This window comes from Paroedura picta, chromosome 10 (assembly GCF_049243985.1).
Source record: "Paroedura picta isolate Pp20150507F chromosome 10, Ppicta_v3.0, whole genome shotgun sequence".
Classification (NCBI taxonomy): domain Eukaryota; kingdom Metazoa; phylum Chordata; class Lepidosauria; order Squamata; family Gekkonidae; genus Paroedura; species Paroedura picta.
In genome coordinates, this window is record NC_135378.1 from 74,370,294 (window position 1) to 74,386,856 (window position 16,563).

Consider the following 16,563-nt stretch of genomic DNA (forward strand, 5'->3'; position numbering starts at 1 on the left):
CAGGAGGAACTATGTAAAGCGCAGCAGCTGAGAACTGGAACACTGGTTTCATTCCAATTTTTCTTTTGTTGGCCTTTTAGAAAGTGCTTCCTTGAACATATGTCATAATGCTGTGCTCTTTAAGTTTAACAATTTTGAGGCATTGTTAAGGATGGTGCCACTAGCCAGTTAACTGCTATTATTTGGGCTTGTGAACTGTAATAGCAATTTTAAATCAAACTAGTAATTTCTGTGTCATGGATTCTTTTTCATAACATAGCAAAGATTTTTATTCATCTTAATCACATTTATAGTGACAGGCAGCCAAATCTTTCATTTTAAAGATGAGATTATAGAGTCCCTCTAGTGATACTTTAGAGGCAATGACCAATGGCACTCATTTACATACATTTGCATTGCAGGAAACACTTCTTTTGGAATACAAAGTGTCCTATTTGTTCTCATTTTACAATGAACATTTCTTGGGAACAGAGAAAGCTTTGAACATAAGAGAAGCCATATTGAACCAGGGCAATGACCCATCCAGTCCAACACTCTGACCCATTTTGCACGGCAGCAGCCACGCCATGTACACATGGGGGAGAAAATCCCCCGGAGTATGGGCTGCCCTGATGTAGCGCATGCATGCAAAACACTGGAAAGCCCAACATGCTGCCTGGAGGCAGCAGCAGAGAGGAGGGGAGCAGGGGGGAGTGGGGAAATGGGCCCCCCACTGCATGATGCTCTCCCACCAAGGTGGGGTTGGGGGGACTCCAACTAACGCGCATGCGTGGCAGTTCCGCACATGCGCGTTTGTGTCCGCCAGCGTGCCGGCGGCCGCGCCTGCCTCTTCCCCCCTCTAGCAGCAAGAAGCTAGCCGGGCGGCAAGCTGAGCGGCCGCTTTGGCGGCTGCTTCTCTCGCGGCCTGGTGAGCTTCTTGCTGTAGGCGGGGGGAGAGGCAGGCGTGGCCGGCTGCGGCCCACTACTGAGGCCTTCGCGGCCCGGTACTGGGCAGCAGACCGGGGGTTGACGACCCCCGATCTACACCACCAATCATTCTTCTGTGTCAAAGGAGACTAGTCAGTTCATTCTTGAAAGATAAAATTAATAATGTAAGCCAGTGCTTGGCAATCCAAAATAACAATGAAGGGTGCACAAAAAATTCAACATTGGAGCACCATGGTAACCCGATTCTCAGTAATAAATGAGAGGTGAATGTTGTATTTGTGAAAAAGACTAGTAAGGCCTTATGCTATACCCCCAATCCCCCAGCCATTTCCAATCCGGTAGCTGTGAGCAAGGTAACATGTACCAAGCAAGGGGGAAACTGAGAGGGGAGGAAGGAGGTGGGAAGGAAACACAGGCATGTTTAAAAGAAAATAAATAAATATTAGCTGTCGGGATTCATTTTCACACTTCATTTCTCCTTTCTTACTTTCGACTTTGCAATTATCTTTTGTCTGATGGAAAAGATCTCCCCATCCAATTCAGTGCAGACTTGGCATTTATGTATGTGCTAGGACCCATGGCCATGTGCCAGAATTTATGATCATGCTGCAGAGTAAGTGAGGGAAAATATCACAATATAATACAACCCCCTCAAAAAAAAGAGTGGGCAGGCTTCCGGGGGGGGGGGGAGGAGAGTGAAATGTCAGTAATATGAGCAGAGGAGGGAATTGTCAGTGGCTGACATTAACTTCTGAAAAATAACACCAATACTCTAGAGCAAGATGGCCAGCTGGTGCCCTGTAGGCCAGATGTGATCCCTGAAGCTATTTCATCAGGCCTCTGGTGGCCTCACTAAAAATGTTTTCAAAGTGTAACTAACAGAGATTCCAGCAGCAATGCTTCATCTCTCTGTCAGTCTTCTTTTAGAATACCTAAATAGACAAATTGGTATATAATGCTTCACCTGAACATATATCTTCCATAACACTAATCCCTTTCTGCTGTTGCTGCTGCTGCTACGACCAGTAATACTTCTACTACTACAACTCATTAACATTTGTATAGCGCTTTTAGTTTTCCAGCACAAGACATGTATCTCATCATAGTAAATCTTACAAGCCCAAACTCTCCCTAGAGGCTAAAATGACCAAAACGAGACGCTCATACTGGTCACATTATGGTCACATTATGAGAAGACAAGAGTCACTGGAAAAGAAAATGCTAAGAAAAGTTGAAGGCAGCAGGAAGTGGGGAAGATCCCACAAGATTGACTCCATCAAGGAAGCCTTGGCTCTCAGTCTGCAAGCCCTGAACAAAGCTGTTAATGACAGGGCATTCTGGAGATAATTGATTCATAGGGTCACTCTAAATCGGAAGTGACTTGAAGGCATTTAACACATATGCCCAATTCTTACAATAGCCCTACAAGGTGATTCCCCCACCCCGAGGAAACTTCTATGGGAAAACTATTGGAGCATCAAGGGCGATTCCATCTGCTGAAGAACGAGCCCTCCTCAATGCCAACTGTAAAATGTTTTCAAAGTAACAGTGATTTTGATCTTGCAGCTCTTTAGTCCCTTCCTGCTTGCCTACACATATGGATTGAGAACACAAGTGAATGAGTCTTCATTTTTGCTTAGTATGAGAAGTGACAGGGGATAAGGCACTGTGCTCTGTGCCAAGTGGTTATCATCGTTTTAAACTGAGAATCGCCAGAGGTCTTCAACAAGAGCATTAAAGTGATAAGTGAAGAACACTGTAAATCTTAGCTGGGACTCTCTCTGCAGGGTTAGCTATCTCCCTCTCTCTGTCCATTAGGCAACTCCCCAAGGGGAGAGAGTTTAACATGAAATAAACTCTGCCTAATAGAAGCACCGCAAAGTAACGTATGGGAAGCAAAACATTAGCAGAAAAGATTCTATTTGTCCGTCACTGTTTTAAGTAATCATTGCTGAAAGCAAAAACAATACTGAGTGTCAAATTATATCCTGCCAGGGCCTTGTTGGTGGAAATGAAGGCTATTGCCTCCATGATCATGGCTGACAATTTGAAAATCATGAATAATATTTATCACATAGAATCATAGAATCATAGAGTTAGAAGGGACCTCAGGGGTCATCTAGTCCAACCCCCTGCACTATTCAGGACACTCACATTCCTATCACTCATTGACTGTAACCTGCCACCCCTTTGCCTTCACAGAAGCAGCCTCTCCATCATAAAACATATTCCTATTTATTATTTGAACTTGAACAATTAGTAGGGTTTCCAGGTCTGTGTTGGGTTGGAGATGTGGGGGATGGAACCTAGAGCGAGTGGGGTTTGCGGAGAGTAGGACATAATGCCATATAGATTCCATCATCCCAAAGCAGCTATTGTTTCCAAAGGAACTGATCTTGGTCATCTGGAGATTAAAGTGTAATAGTGGGAGATCTCCAGGGGCCACCTGGAGGTTGGCAACCCTAATTATATACAAAGATCAAGCATCCTGTTAGCACAGTTGCCATAATAAATCTTAGAGAATCAAAGTGTGAAGTATGAGTTGCCATTGAAATGAAATGTTCAAGCGAAACATCTGGAATTCTGACAAAATTTTAGCAGAATTTTTAAGCACAAGGTACCATCCAATTTCATCCCAAAGAAAAACTGATACAAGTTGAAGGACATGGTCTAGGATAGCCTTTTTCAAAGTTTTTACTACTGAGAAACCCCTGGAACATTTTTTCAGTCTTTGAGAAACCCCAGAAAACATGTTTGCTTACCTGTAACTTTTGTTCATCGACGTCTTGTGAGCAGACACACACTGGGCCTGCTCTTGCATAGGCCTGCCATGGAGAAGAGAGCACCTGCCCTCCCCAACCGCGCATGCGTTGGCTTTGAGGGAGTCAGAGCAGAGGCCGTGGAAACTGGGGCGGTAGTCGATAGCACCTTCTCCCACTAGGCCACCTTCAATCTAGACACTCTATCCAAGCTAGCTTTCAGGATAAATCGCTGACAGATTAGGCAGGAACCCACTACATGGGTCTCCCCCAAACACAAAAAATCATGTTTGTTAGACATTGGTACCTTAGTACTGCAATGGATGCAGTTCTTGAAGACTGCCTTTGAGGCCATTATGTAGACACTTCCACAAAGCACAAGATCACTCAGTTAGAATTAGAAAGTCAGAGCAACCTAGAACAGGGGTAGTCAACCTGTGGTCCTCCAGATGTTCATAGACTACAATTTCCATGAGCCCCTGCCAGCATTTGCTGTCAGGGGCTCATGGGAATTGTAGTCCATGAACATCTGGAGGACTACAGGTTGACTACCCCTGACCTAGAAGACATCCACTAGTTGCACGGCGAAAAGGGAAATGATGAGGTTGGGCACTCCACCCCTAGGTTATGTGCCCGACTGGCAGGAAAATCCTCACATGAACAGTCGGGCTGCCCTCTAGCAGAGCTTTGCTATAGAAGAGTTCTCAGAGGCAGGCCTGTGCAGGCGCAATCTCTATGTGGGGCTGCACATCAAGATGGAAGATGAATTGTTGTAAGCATGCAGAATATGATTGGGAAGCACACCTACACAGAGACCCTCCCCTTCCCACTCCCTCCAGGCCCATTATTGGCCATTTTGGGAGGTGGTCAACATGGCCATATATTACCTGATAAATGTTTAACAAATTTTGAAAATATATTAAAAATGAATTAACTTGCACCCATTCAGGAAATCCTTCCAGGGTTGTCAAGAAACCCCAGGGTTTCACAAAACTCTTTTTCACAAGACTCTGGCCTAGCAAAACATCTGAAAAAAATTAGGAGAGCTAACATCAGTAGTAAGCGTTACTCATTTTTGAAAAACAGCTGCCAAAGTATATACTGACTCATCCAGTTTTGATTTGCTATCCTTAGTGGGAGGAAAGGCTCAGTGTATATATTTACCCATCACCTAAATATTCATCGTGACAAGTGTCAAAGTTGAGTCAAAGAAAAGCATTCAAGCAACCTAAAATAGTACCAAGTAACAGATATATAGGGTTCATTTTGAAAAGTTAAAATGATGGCTGGTTCCGTTTTTACTCCTGGGTTGTTGTGTGTGTATGTGTTTTTCTAAAGGTTGTATCTCACACACTGTTAATGCAAGAAACAATGCATACCCATGAAGCAGACCCTTGAATCTTTGTTGGACTCAGTCCCAAATGAGCTATGTCCTCAGAACTAAGGGAAATTGCAAAGGCTGTCCTACCATGATACATAGTCAATGTATGGTGCCATCCTAAGCAGAACTATGCTCTTCTAAACCCATTGCCTTAGATGGGTGAGTGGATGGGTCATAGTCCTTTTCAGGATAGCACTATAAACCTTGTGAGCAAACAAATTGAAGGCCACAAATTAAAACAACTAAACTTCTTTTCAGTATATGTATCGCCATGACATAAATGCAGTACGGTGAGAGAGTCCTCTTCCTAGTTTTGGAGGAGTAATACCACTGTCTGACTAATACAGGCCATTTTGGCAGGACAGAAGATGGTTTTGCACTCAGGACAATATAGAACTATCTCACGCTTGTTCAAATGACTCATGCCACAAGTGTAGAAGAGTAGCCAGGTCTGCACCTGGGGATGGTTTGATCTCTCCCAAGGCAGGAAGGCAAGATGGACCTACTGTTTCATCTACCTTCCTCCTCCTTCAGTTCCTCCATCCACTTTATTCTGTCACTTGTTGAGAGCAAAAATAATTCTACTTTTTCACCAATGCAACCAGATGTCAACAGGCAATTAGTTTCAGAGGACAGTCATGTTGGTCTGCAGTACCAGAACTACATTTGAGACCAGTAGCAGCTTAGAGACTATCAAGATTTGTGGGGAGAGGAGGATAAATTTTTGAGAGTCAAAGCGTCACACCTCAAATGAAGCTGTGGCTCTCACACTTACCCTCAAAAAAATCTTGTTGGCATCTCAGCTGCTGCTGGACAAGAATCAAGAATTTTTGGGAGGAGTATAAGCTTTTGAGAGTTGAACCTCCCTTTTTCAGATGGGAAATTAGTGGATGCTGCCACTCCAACCCCTTCTTGAGACTTCTTTTCATTCCCTGCATGTTAGAAGCTTTCTTCCCTCCCTGTTTGAAAAGGGGAGTTATGCTGTAGGTGAAGCATGATTGACAGGAATGGAACAAGCTGCAGGAAAAAGCAGAGCCAGCATCACAGTGGTATGGCATCCCTAGCCCTCTCCCCTTGTGCTCACCTCTGTGCCGCATTGCACAATACCTTTGGCCCCTGCTATCTTGTAATTACTGCTGCTTCAGGCACAGTAGCCTTAGAATGTGTGGCATGCTGGATCTTCTTCAGGTGGAAGCAGGCTGTGCGCATGCCATTATATGAGTGGGAGAAAGGGACTTGCCAGATGGTAGTAGAAACTTGTTGTCTGAATTGATGCTCGCTCATGAAAGACTGCTGCACTGATGAATGGGCATGGGGGGTGCCTTAAACACAGGGTTCCCCCCCAAATATCTGCAATGTGCCATGTTTCCTAAACAACAACAGCCTCCCCACTTACAAACCGAAAGCCATTGCTGGCTGCAAATATCAGCCAAAAGACTTTGGGCATGTGGCGATCGTGCTGGGGGAACAAATCCACTGCACGTGAAGTGCTGAACTTTAAATGTCTCTCTCGTTTGGATCATATCAGCCTACTGGCACGAGTAAGAAGGCATTTCTTCCTCCTATGCGCATGAGTATCGAAGTTGCTAAATGTTCATATTATAATTGTTTGCCAGAAGAATGCACCCGCCAAGCTAACTGAGACGATAAAGTAGGAATGAAATTAGAGAAGCGGGGAGGGGGAAAAAAAAAAGACGACATGAAACTAATTTGAATTTCTTTTGATAGGGCACACTCACTGAGCGTTTTCATCGCAGAGATATTATGCGGAATCCATTTAGATCGGCATCAAGCAAAAATTACAAAGGCCAGCTACTGCTGCCGCAATGTAACTCTGATGAACATCAAATTAGCTTGAATTTACAAAGCTATAAATACTACTTTGTCTCTTCATAGTTAGCCTAATTTATTTTCATCGACAAGAAGAGGCAGCACAATTCCATTACACAAAACAAAGAGCTCTGAAAGAAAGAACGGGCTTTGAGCAGGCCTGCCAGGCTCAGAATGGGAGCCAGGTGAACGCAGGGTTGCCAGCTCTGGGTTGGGAAATACCTGGGGATTTGGGGGGTGGAGCCTGAAAAAGATGGGCTTTGGGGAGGGGAGGGACTTCAGTGGAATCCTATGCCATCGAGTCCACCTTCCAAAGCAACCACTTTCTCCAGGAGACCTGAACTCTGTTGCCTGGAGATCAGTTGTAATCCCAGGAGAATTCCAGCCACCACTTGGAGGTTGTCATCTTTAGGTGAATGAGGCACAATTTTCCCCTCCCTACTTCCAAATGGGCTGAAGGTTGGAGGAAGGAACAGCATACTGAGCTGGAACTCTCATGCCACAACTCAGAATTCTTCTGGGCTGCAGTGTCTGGTGACAGTAGAAGCTGTTCCTGTACTACTTTCTGTTATACGTTTCCTTGACGTCCCTAATGGAGTTTATCTGTATCACAAGGTATCTGGTTTCCTGCCTATCTGCTGCTAGATGGGTTGACCTTTGGCAACTTGCCAGCTGTCATCTTGGATCAAGGTATTTGCCAACCTTTGAGCTGCCTGTATATTTATTTAGTTATTTATATAATTTGCTCCTTTCTAGAGGTTCAGGTTGGGTAACTAACACTAGCAAAACAGTACTTTTGCATCCATCCAAATTTAAAATTCTCTACTTCCCTTCAACTTTGAAATGTGATGTTGGAGGAGAGTTTTACAAACACTGTGGCCTGCCAAAAAGACAAATAAGTGGGTTCTAGAAAATGAAATCACTAAACTGAGGCTATCATAGTTGGGTTACTTTATGAAAAGACTAGAGTGACTGAAAAAGACAATAATAAGAAAGGTGAAGCTGAAGGCAGCAGGAAAAGTGGAAAACCCAACTGAGATGAATGGACTCAATCAGGAAAGCCACAGTCCTCAGTTTTCAAGGCCCGAGCAAGGCTGTTAATGATAGGATGTTTTGGATGTCATTTATTCATAGGTTTGTCATGAGTTGGAAAGGAATAGCCAGTGCTTAACCCATATACACAGACTTCCCATGACTTAACTCTGAGACTTGCAGCCAATCAGTCTTACAGTTATATAGACGATGAAGGGCATCGTGAAGTTCCTTGAATGCCGTTCTGCCATATGATGGCTAGTAGAAAGCCTTGGATTCTATCTCCATGATTAATCATGCCACAAGACTCTGTGCTAGATTCTACAAAGAACAGCCTCAATGCAGCAGGTCATAGAATCATTCCATCAGCTTTGCTCCTCAAGGAAGCCTCAGGGCTGATTCTCACATAGACATCATACACTACCATGTATTTCATGTAGTGTTCTTTTGCAATAACATACAAGCCCATGTGTTTTTTTTTCTCCTTTGCATTAACACAAGCTGACATCAAAACCATCTGAGGAGGACTAGCATACTTAGTGAGGTGCTGTGGATGCAGCAGCCATGACCTATGCCTCTCAGTTAGCCAATAGTTATTTATATAATTTGCTCCTTTCTAGAGGTTCAGGTTGGGTAACTAACACTAGCAAAACAGTACTTTTGCATCCATCCAAATTTCTTTGTCTCCCTTTTTTGCCCTGCTGCAATTCTGCTTGCCTTCTTTGTTCCAGCACTGATTTTGATTGCAGATTTTCATGTCTTTACTTTAAAACTTGCATTGGTTATTTCTTTTTTTAAACATTTATACTTCCATGTTTATCTTCATTGGATATTGGATGCAGCTAACAATATAATATAAAATACTTTCCCAATATAACAATTAGAACATAGCAATACAGACCTATAAAGATGGAGAATCTGAATACAATTTCTCTCAAACACCATCCTAAATAAGAAACTTTTATCAGCCTTCTAAATAGTGGGGATGAAGCTATCAGGAAAATTCTTCTGGATAGGGCGTTCAGTTTGGCAAAAGCACTCCAGAAAGACCCAGGGTCTGGTAGACAAGGGGTGGTCAACCTGTGGTCCTCCAGATGTTCATGGACTACAATTCCCATGAGCCCCTGCCAGCATCACACCTCAAAACATATTTTGTTTCCGCTCCAATATAATTAATCTGTACTTAATCATTAAACTATTAGTAGAAATCAAGAGAAGCCATTAAAATGTATGTATATTTACATATTCAAGGGAAAGAAAACCCTTTCTGCTTACCAGAACTGTAACTACACGAAGGACCACCCCACGCATGTTATTCTCCAGCCTTCTGTCTGTTAAAGAGCCATTGAGACCAGTGACAGGATTCCAGCAGCCAAGCTTTAAAAAAAAAAAGAAAGATCATGATCATAACATATTTTCTCTTCTTATCATCTGGTCTTCCTGTTTACAATCCAATGCACTTTTGGTGTGCAACTCTCTATGATCAACAAAATGACAATCATTGCAAAATTAAGCCACTCTGAACCCAGCATCACCCAGCATTTTTACTGTAGAGAAACACCTGGAATTTTTTTCAGCCTTTGAGGACCCCCAGAAGACATGTCCCTTCAGGAAAGTAGGTGCAGAAGTAAGATATAAGAGCCAGCCAATCAATCAATAGATCATTTACCCTTTTTCCATTGTGATGAAAGAGACAGGGGAAGTGCACTACTGTGACATGTAGGCCCACCCCTGGTTGGGAATCCCTGCTCTATGAGAACGGTATGCCTTGTGTACTCCTGTTCCAAGCAGAAATATTAAAATGGAGAGTCGCACTAATACAACAAATCTTTGCAGTCTCGTCTTCCAGGAATAAGTTGACCCAATGCAGCCCTGTTCAGGTATCGGATCATACATCAATTGAATATAGGTAGCAACATTGTCTGTATGGCACAGACTCTTTTGTGCAAACAAAAATCCTTAAAAACCAGTATCCTCGCCCACAGGTACTGAACATACAGAACAGGTCAGACTTTTAGCTTAATATGCACAGGTTTGAGCAAAGCCAGTATTCATGGTGGCCAATGGTATCCACTCAAGAAAGAGCATCACATCCCTTTAAATTAAATGCATCTTCTGTATAGTACATTTTGGGAAATAGTACAATGTCACTATTATGCTGACCTGCATGGCTCAATCTTGTCAAATCTCAGAAACTAAGCAGCATCAGCTATGGCTAGTATTTGGATGAGAGACCACCAAGGAAGTTCAGGATTGTTAAACAGAAGTAGATAATGGCTACCTTCCACCAAGGTCTTCTCTTTTCTTGAAAACCTTATGGGGGTCACCAGAATTCAGGTGCAAGTTGACAGCAAAACAAGAACAAGAAGAGTTATTTTTTTTATATGCCACTTTTTACTCAGAAAACCTTACAATTCCCTTCCCTTCTTCTCTCACAACAAACACCCTGTGAGGTAGGTGAGGCTGAGAGAGCTCTGAGAAACACTCCTCAGTGAGAAGAGCTCTAACAGAACTGTAACTAGCCCAAGGTCCCACAGCTGGCTCCATGTGGAGGAGTGGGGAAACAAACCTGGCTCTCCACATTAGAGACCGCTGCTCTTAACCCCTGTGTTATTCCTAATTCTTTTTTTTCCTTTCTTTTTTAAGGTGTGTATTAATGTCACTTCGAGGCTCCTGCTCAACATGGACTCAGTTTAAGTTTCCCTGAAATTAATGGTGAGTTCCCAAATAGATTAGGATCTGTTTCTTTATATATTAATAATAAAATAGCCATTATTGAAAAAGACGCCAGATAATACAATTCAGTATTCCTCAGCTGTGCATCAGAGGCAACCCAGACAGCTGAACTGAAATGCAGCCACAAATCCTCCATCTAGAGTTTGCAAACTGTCTTCAATAATTTTTGAAGGAGATGAGTGCAAGGAGAAATCAATCTATAATCTACTGAGCACCACTGCTGTGAAAGCTGCCAAGGTGGAAGGACAAATGACGTGCACAGGAATGGCCAAGAGCGCTAATCAATGGACACCATAAAAGTTTCATTCTTTTCCTGGTCCTCCAAAAAGACCTCAAAGTGTATATGCAAACAATTTAAAGTGACTTTGTGGACTAATACAAGGATCTGGTTTCTGATATAACCGTAACACAGCAGGAAAAAAAAAGAATGTAGGCTTAGTCTGTAGAGGAGGCTTAAGGTTCAGAGTTGGCACTTCTAACTGAAATCATTTGTTCATAAAGAAAGCCTGCTGCAATTCTCGCATGCATGTTCATCCCTTGTCAACCCTGAATGATAATTTTCATGGCTGAATGGGCCATCAGAAACACAATGCTAATAATAGAGCTCATGTATCTGATGCCACTATGATGTTTTTCAATGAAATTGCTGGTTCCAGCTGCCATTCACTGGGTTGGACCCAGACTAATTTCTGCTAATGGTAGGGATGGAGTAATTTCCACCAGTTCCCTCTTCCTGCTGCAGACTCTCAATGTGCTTCTATCTAATCCTGTTCCAGAAGGTCCCCTGACCACCAAGAGAAGCATTTTGAGGGAGATAAATTAGTGGCCTGCTGGGGTGTGGGGAGCAGGAATGTTGTGTTTCCTTATCAGAAGTGACCTGATTGAGTGGAAAAGTTAGTATGGATTCATCCCCTTGAGGACACTAACGAAATGTAAACCAATTAAGCAATGTATGTGTCAACCAATCAAAAGAGACCCGGAAGCCAACTCATGACGGATTAGCACAACAATCTTAAAGAGGCAAGCTTGTTGAACATTTGATGGATTGCTTCTCTGCATCTGAAGAACTCAAACATGTCCAATTGTGGGGAAAAAGATTATTGCGCATTCATCATGAGCACATGTTGCTTTCTCACAGATGCTGCCACTGCCTGCTATTGTGTGCACCGCTGCCTCCAATTCAAAAGGCACATGAGTGTTGAGCCTTAAACCTTTGGAGTCTCTGTTTGCCTTAGTATGACAAAACTAATTAACAAAACTTGTGATTTTATTTATTTATTTATTTATTTATTTATTTATTTATTTATTTATTTATTTAGATTTATATACCGCCCTCCCCGAAGGCTCAGGGGAGGGATCAGTTCTTGCACTCAAAGTAGATCCTGCTGACCACACAGGCACAAAATAATGCAGGCCACTAAAAATAAAATAAAATAAAATAAATAAATAAATATAATAAATAAAATAAATAAAAGAAGCATCTTACTGGGTAGATGCAAATTCTGAGTGATCTGTCTGTACTTGAAAAATAGGTCACTTAAAAAACCTAACCATGATCCTGGGGGAAGATGTGAGATCAACTACTGCTGAAGTGCAGAAACAGTCATGATATACAACGTGAATAAATCAAATGCATCTAAGGCATGACTCCATCCTAACTCTAACCAAAGTGGCTACCATTCAGGGGCATTAGTACAGTGTTTGAGCTGTACAGCATTGCAAGGGACTGAGTCAGATGTAAGCCAGAATATCAATCAGGCTAGGTTCTTCTACAGTATTATTTTCATGTAAAAGTTCTCAGCATCTCTTGGGTAGAATGATGTAGAACATTCTGTTGTCAAGAGCACAGGTTAGTCCTATCGGAGAACAAGAGACCAAGCAAGACACATGGTTGTCATTTGTGCTAGTCATCTATCTGGCCCTGAAGTAAACCTTTCCCATTACCTGATTTACTGAAGTAATACATTGGCAAATCCACACTAATACCCAGGGGCTTATCAAAAGTTCCTATTCAACCTGTCCATAGATATATATTCTCATAAAGTAAATCGCAGGCCTCAAAGGGAAGAAATCAAACCAGGCATTTCTGCATTAAAATGGGAATGGAAAACTAACTGCTAGGTTGAGCAGTAAAAGCACATTAAATTTATTCAGCACTGTGTCATTCTTACTTACATAAAGAAACTAATTAGAACTTGGATCCAATTAGCATAGCCAAACGTGTTGAAAGTCTAATTACCAAAGATACTGTACTGCTCTTGTCAAATGTAAAACCCTGTGAAGTTTGCAGAGCGCTTTTGTTCCCTTCAGAGGTCAGCAAAAATCCATTTTTTAATTATATTCGTTAATGTGTACTTTTTATATAATTAGCTTTTCAGCCTAGTCCATTCTAGCACTTTGTCTGGTAAATGATATTATTGCACTAAGGCAACAAAAGTTTAGCCTGGATCTAATTTCCCTGCTTAAAAGGGACATTATGCTTTTTTCAATTATCTTCTTTGCTTTTTAAATTCAATCCCACTGCTTACATGGCACAATCATTCCTGAGACAAATGTGCAGCCTCAACCGTGGCCATTGAGAACATTGATCTTCAGCTGTAGAGTTGCTTGCTGGAGATAACATGTGGCAGAAGAAAAGAGCAAGCATCCAGGAGCACTTTAAAGACCAACAACATTTGTGCTCTTTCTAGTGCTACGGACGGACCAGCATGGGTGCCCGTCTTGGAGACAACATAACTGATCATTGTGTATCAGTGATGACTTGAATGGCTCTCAGTCCAATCAGTGATGACTTGAATGGCTCTCAGTCCAATAGAAATATATATAAATATAATAGAAATGTGTGATGTCAAGTCCATTCCAATGTATGGCAATCCTATGAATTAATGACCACCCAAACATCCTGTCATTAACAGATTTGCTCAGGTCTTGCAAAGCAGTACTGCGTCCCACCACAGAAGTGGTAGAAGTGGTATCTCCCGTCTTTTGCTTCATCCCCAGAGAAAGTCAGCAGGGCAAACCCTACCATTCCACTGAGCAACCTGTTTTTGTTTAATAATTAAAATATTTATACCCCACCATTCCTTATCGCTCAAGTTTACAACTTTCTTGCAATCTTTTCTGAAGCGCAAAGTGGAGAGAGGTACCTTAGGCTGGTAAAAGGCAATTTGAAGGATGCTTGGATTCACCCCACTCTTGTCAAGAAACGGAAGTCACTTTCACATCTCTTGGAAAGGCATTTATGTGCCTTCTGACTCTTACGCATACACACCTGCAACTCATCTTTTCTCTCATGTAGAATCACCTTTCTCTCTGTGTGTATTTCTGAAATGGAGAATCGAACCGACAGTTGCATGATACATCCCAATCAAAGGATTTCTTTTTATAGTCCAAGCATATGAAATGACTGACTGAATTTACTTGGTTCAGAGAATTATGAATAAAAATACTTATGTTTCTGGCTAATTAGGAAGACTTGCACCGAGTTAGTGGAGAGATCCATGAGCTCCAGAAGATCTTTGTGGCCCTCACAATCAAGTTCTTTAGGCAGCCCCACCCACTGGCTCTATCCGTGCAACAGCATGCACCATGAACATGCTGTAGCTGGCCACTTTCCCCTTGACTGAGAGGAATGATTCTCTGCATAGGTCTTGTCAGCAGCCAAATGCCTTCATTTGGAAACTTCATTTCTAAACAACAGACCCTGCAGCAGAGAAAGTGTGGTTGTGTGAATGCAATCAAGGTCACTTGAACAAGATGAGTTCAAGTCTTTTTTCTTTTTCATGGTTGCTCTGTATTCCGGCCTATGGTGAATACATAGTGTAGGATTAGTGCAGGGTGCATGCCTTTTCAAGAATATAAGGCTTTCAAGGCTGCATTGACGAATACAGCATTCCCTCTGAAATGTCAGTCCAAAGGCATAATGCTTTATAAATGTGGCAACCATTGGTCACATGGCAGCTTTATGTAGGTTTGTAACAGACATGCCACTCACAATTGCAGAAGGAGTGGGCACAGTCAATGGAGAATAGTTCTTTGTGCCAGATGGAAGGGATTGACATAGCCGATTATTTATTTAGTTTGCATACAACCTGCCTTTCTCATTGAGACTCAGGTCAGAGTACAGAGTACCCAGGCAGGAAAAAAAATGCAATCATATGGTATAGGGCATGAACTGAATAATGCAATAGGACTAGAAGTACAAACTGAACAATGTCAGCAACAATGTGACCGTACAGTATACGATATACATAAAGAATACAAATAAGGCTAGGAATACAAATCAAATGGCAATGTGAACAGTGCTAGCCCAGGCGAGCACAATGCAAACAATGCAGGATGTAGGATTACAACGCTACAGGTAATGGCGTTCTATCCAACTACAGATCAATTCCCTTACAAGAAAAAGCCTTACGAGCATTTCTGTTGTGCACATTCTGTGGAATGATAGTCCTGCAGGAGCCTCCTGAATGTGATGGAGCTTTGTATATTCACATTTAAAGGGTGTAATTGTGAAGCCTCTTGAAAAAGTCAAACTAAGTGAGGAAGGAAAAGCAAGCAACACTCTGTGGGTGGAGAGCAGGTAGAGATTGCTGCTAAATAAAATCACAGTAATGAGACAATAGAAAATGGCTTGGACAGAAGCAAAGCAGGGATTACATCCATGAGAACACACAAACCAAACAAAAATACGCTTACTTGTTCCTATAGGATTTCTGTGGAAAGGCTTTGAAATGCTGAAGCTGAATGCAAGAGTTAGAACTTGCCTGCCTTAGTGTTTGGAGGATCTTACAACAGAACTGAGAAAGGAGATTGGTAAGTAGATGGAGAAGAAAATCAGGATTAGCATGGTTGCCACATAGGCCCATTCTGCACACCTTGGATGATGCCCTTTCAATGCACTTTAGAAGCAGATTTTCCTGTTCCACACAGGACAATCCAGCTGCAAAAGTACACTGGAAGTGCATTATTCTAGGTGTGCAGAATGGGCTATAGTGATTAAGATGCAGCTGATATTGTCTCTGGATATTGGTTGAAAAACCAACAGAAGGGGGAAAGGGACACAAGAGCATCCCTTTCTTGCAGAAGATAGCCAACTTGGTATTCTCCAGTACTGCAAAAAAGTCAGTTTGGCCTGTTATGCACGGCCGCTGAAATGGCAGCATGGAGAACGCGGAGGAGGAAGAAGCAAAGCAAACCGCTTACGCACAGGATGGAACACAATGGTGGCAAAACCCAGAGTATCTGATTATGAATGCGGCTACTCCGGAGCCGCTTCTGGTTGTGCCCTGATCCCGGGAAGCTCCACTTTCTTCTGCATCTCAATAACGTGGCTTATTCGGCGGCATATGTTGACTCTGTGCCCAGTTGCTGCCTGCAGCATGCATATTTGGTGATTTTAGCCGCTGCCATTCCACTCAGAATGCGGACCTTCCACTCCATGCATAATGGGCCTTTGGGGTAACCCTACACATTGAAATAGGGCATGAAGAATCTGGAAACCATTCATGAGACACCTTGGTGATATATTCAAAGCATCTCCTAGTAAGATAAACTGCAAAAAAAGATGTTGTCTGAAAGGTACCATTCTCTTAGTGCATTTACCAATGGATTTTTAATGCTTCCTTGCTGCTGCAGAATTTGATGGCTATCTGACACCAGCCTGTAATGTTCTTTAATCACAGATAGACCTAGGCTGATTCTGCAATTATCTTATTTTTTCCGTTGTGGATCCTGCTGAATTCAGATCAATTTGAACTCGGGTCTTTCTCTATTCCCCACCCCCTTGAAACAGAATGTGTTTTGCACGTGATTAGGAAAGCTCAGAATGGGGAAGGAAGGGAAGGCTCTTTCTTTTCTTGAAGGGGTGGGAGAGAGGATTGGAGCCAGCAGAGGAAG

The 16,563-nt window shown here is 42.4% G+C and overlaps 1 protein-coding gene across 8 annotated transcripts in view; it reads right to left on the reverse strand.

Annotated features, from left to right (window-relative positions):
* The window catches only part of GRID2 (glutamate ionotropic receptor delta type subunit 2), an 857,916-nt gene that overhangs the window by 206,415 nt on the left and 634,938 nt on the right, over positions 1-16,563 (reverse strand). For all 8 annotated transcript variants that reach the window (XR_013224929.1, XM_077300873.1, XM_077300872.1 and 5 more), the window contains one exon: positions 9,205-9,306. Coding sequence is in view for 7 of the 8 variants with exons in the window: in XM_077300873.1 (XP_077156988.1) it covers positions 9,205-9,306 (102 nt within the window). In the remaining variant the exon portion in view is untranslated. The remainder of the gene's footprint in view (positions 1-9,204; positions 9,307-16,563) is intronic.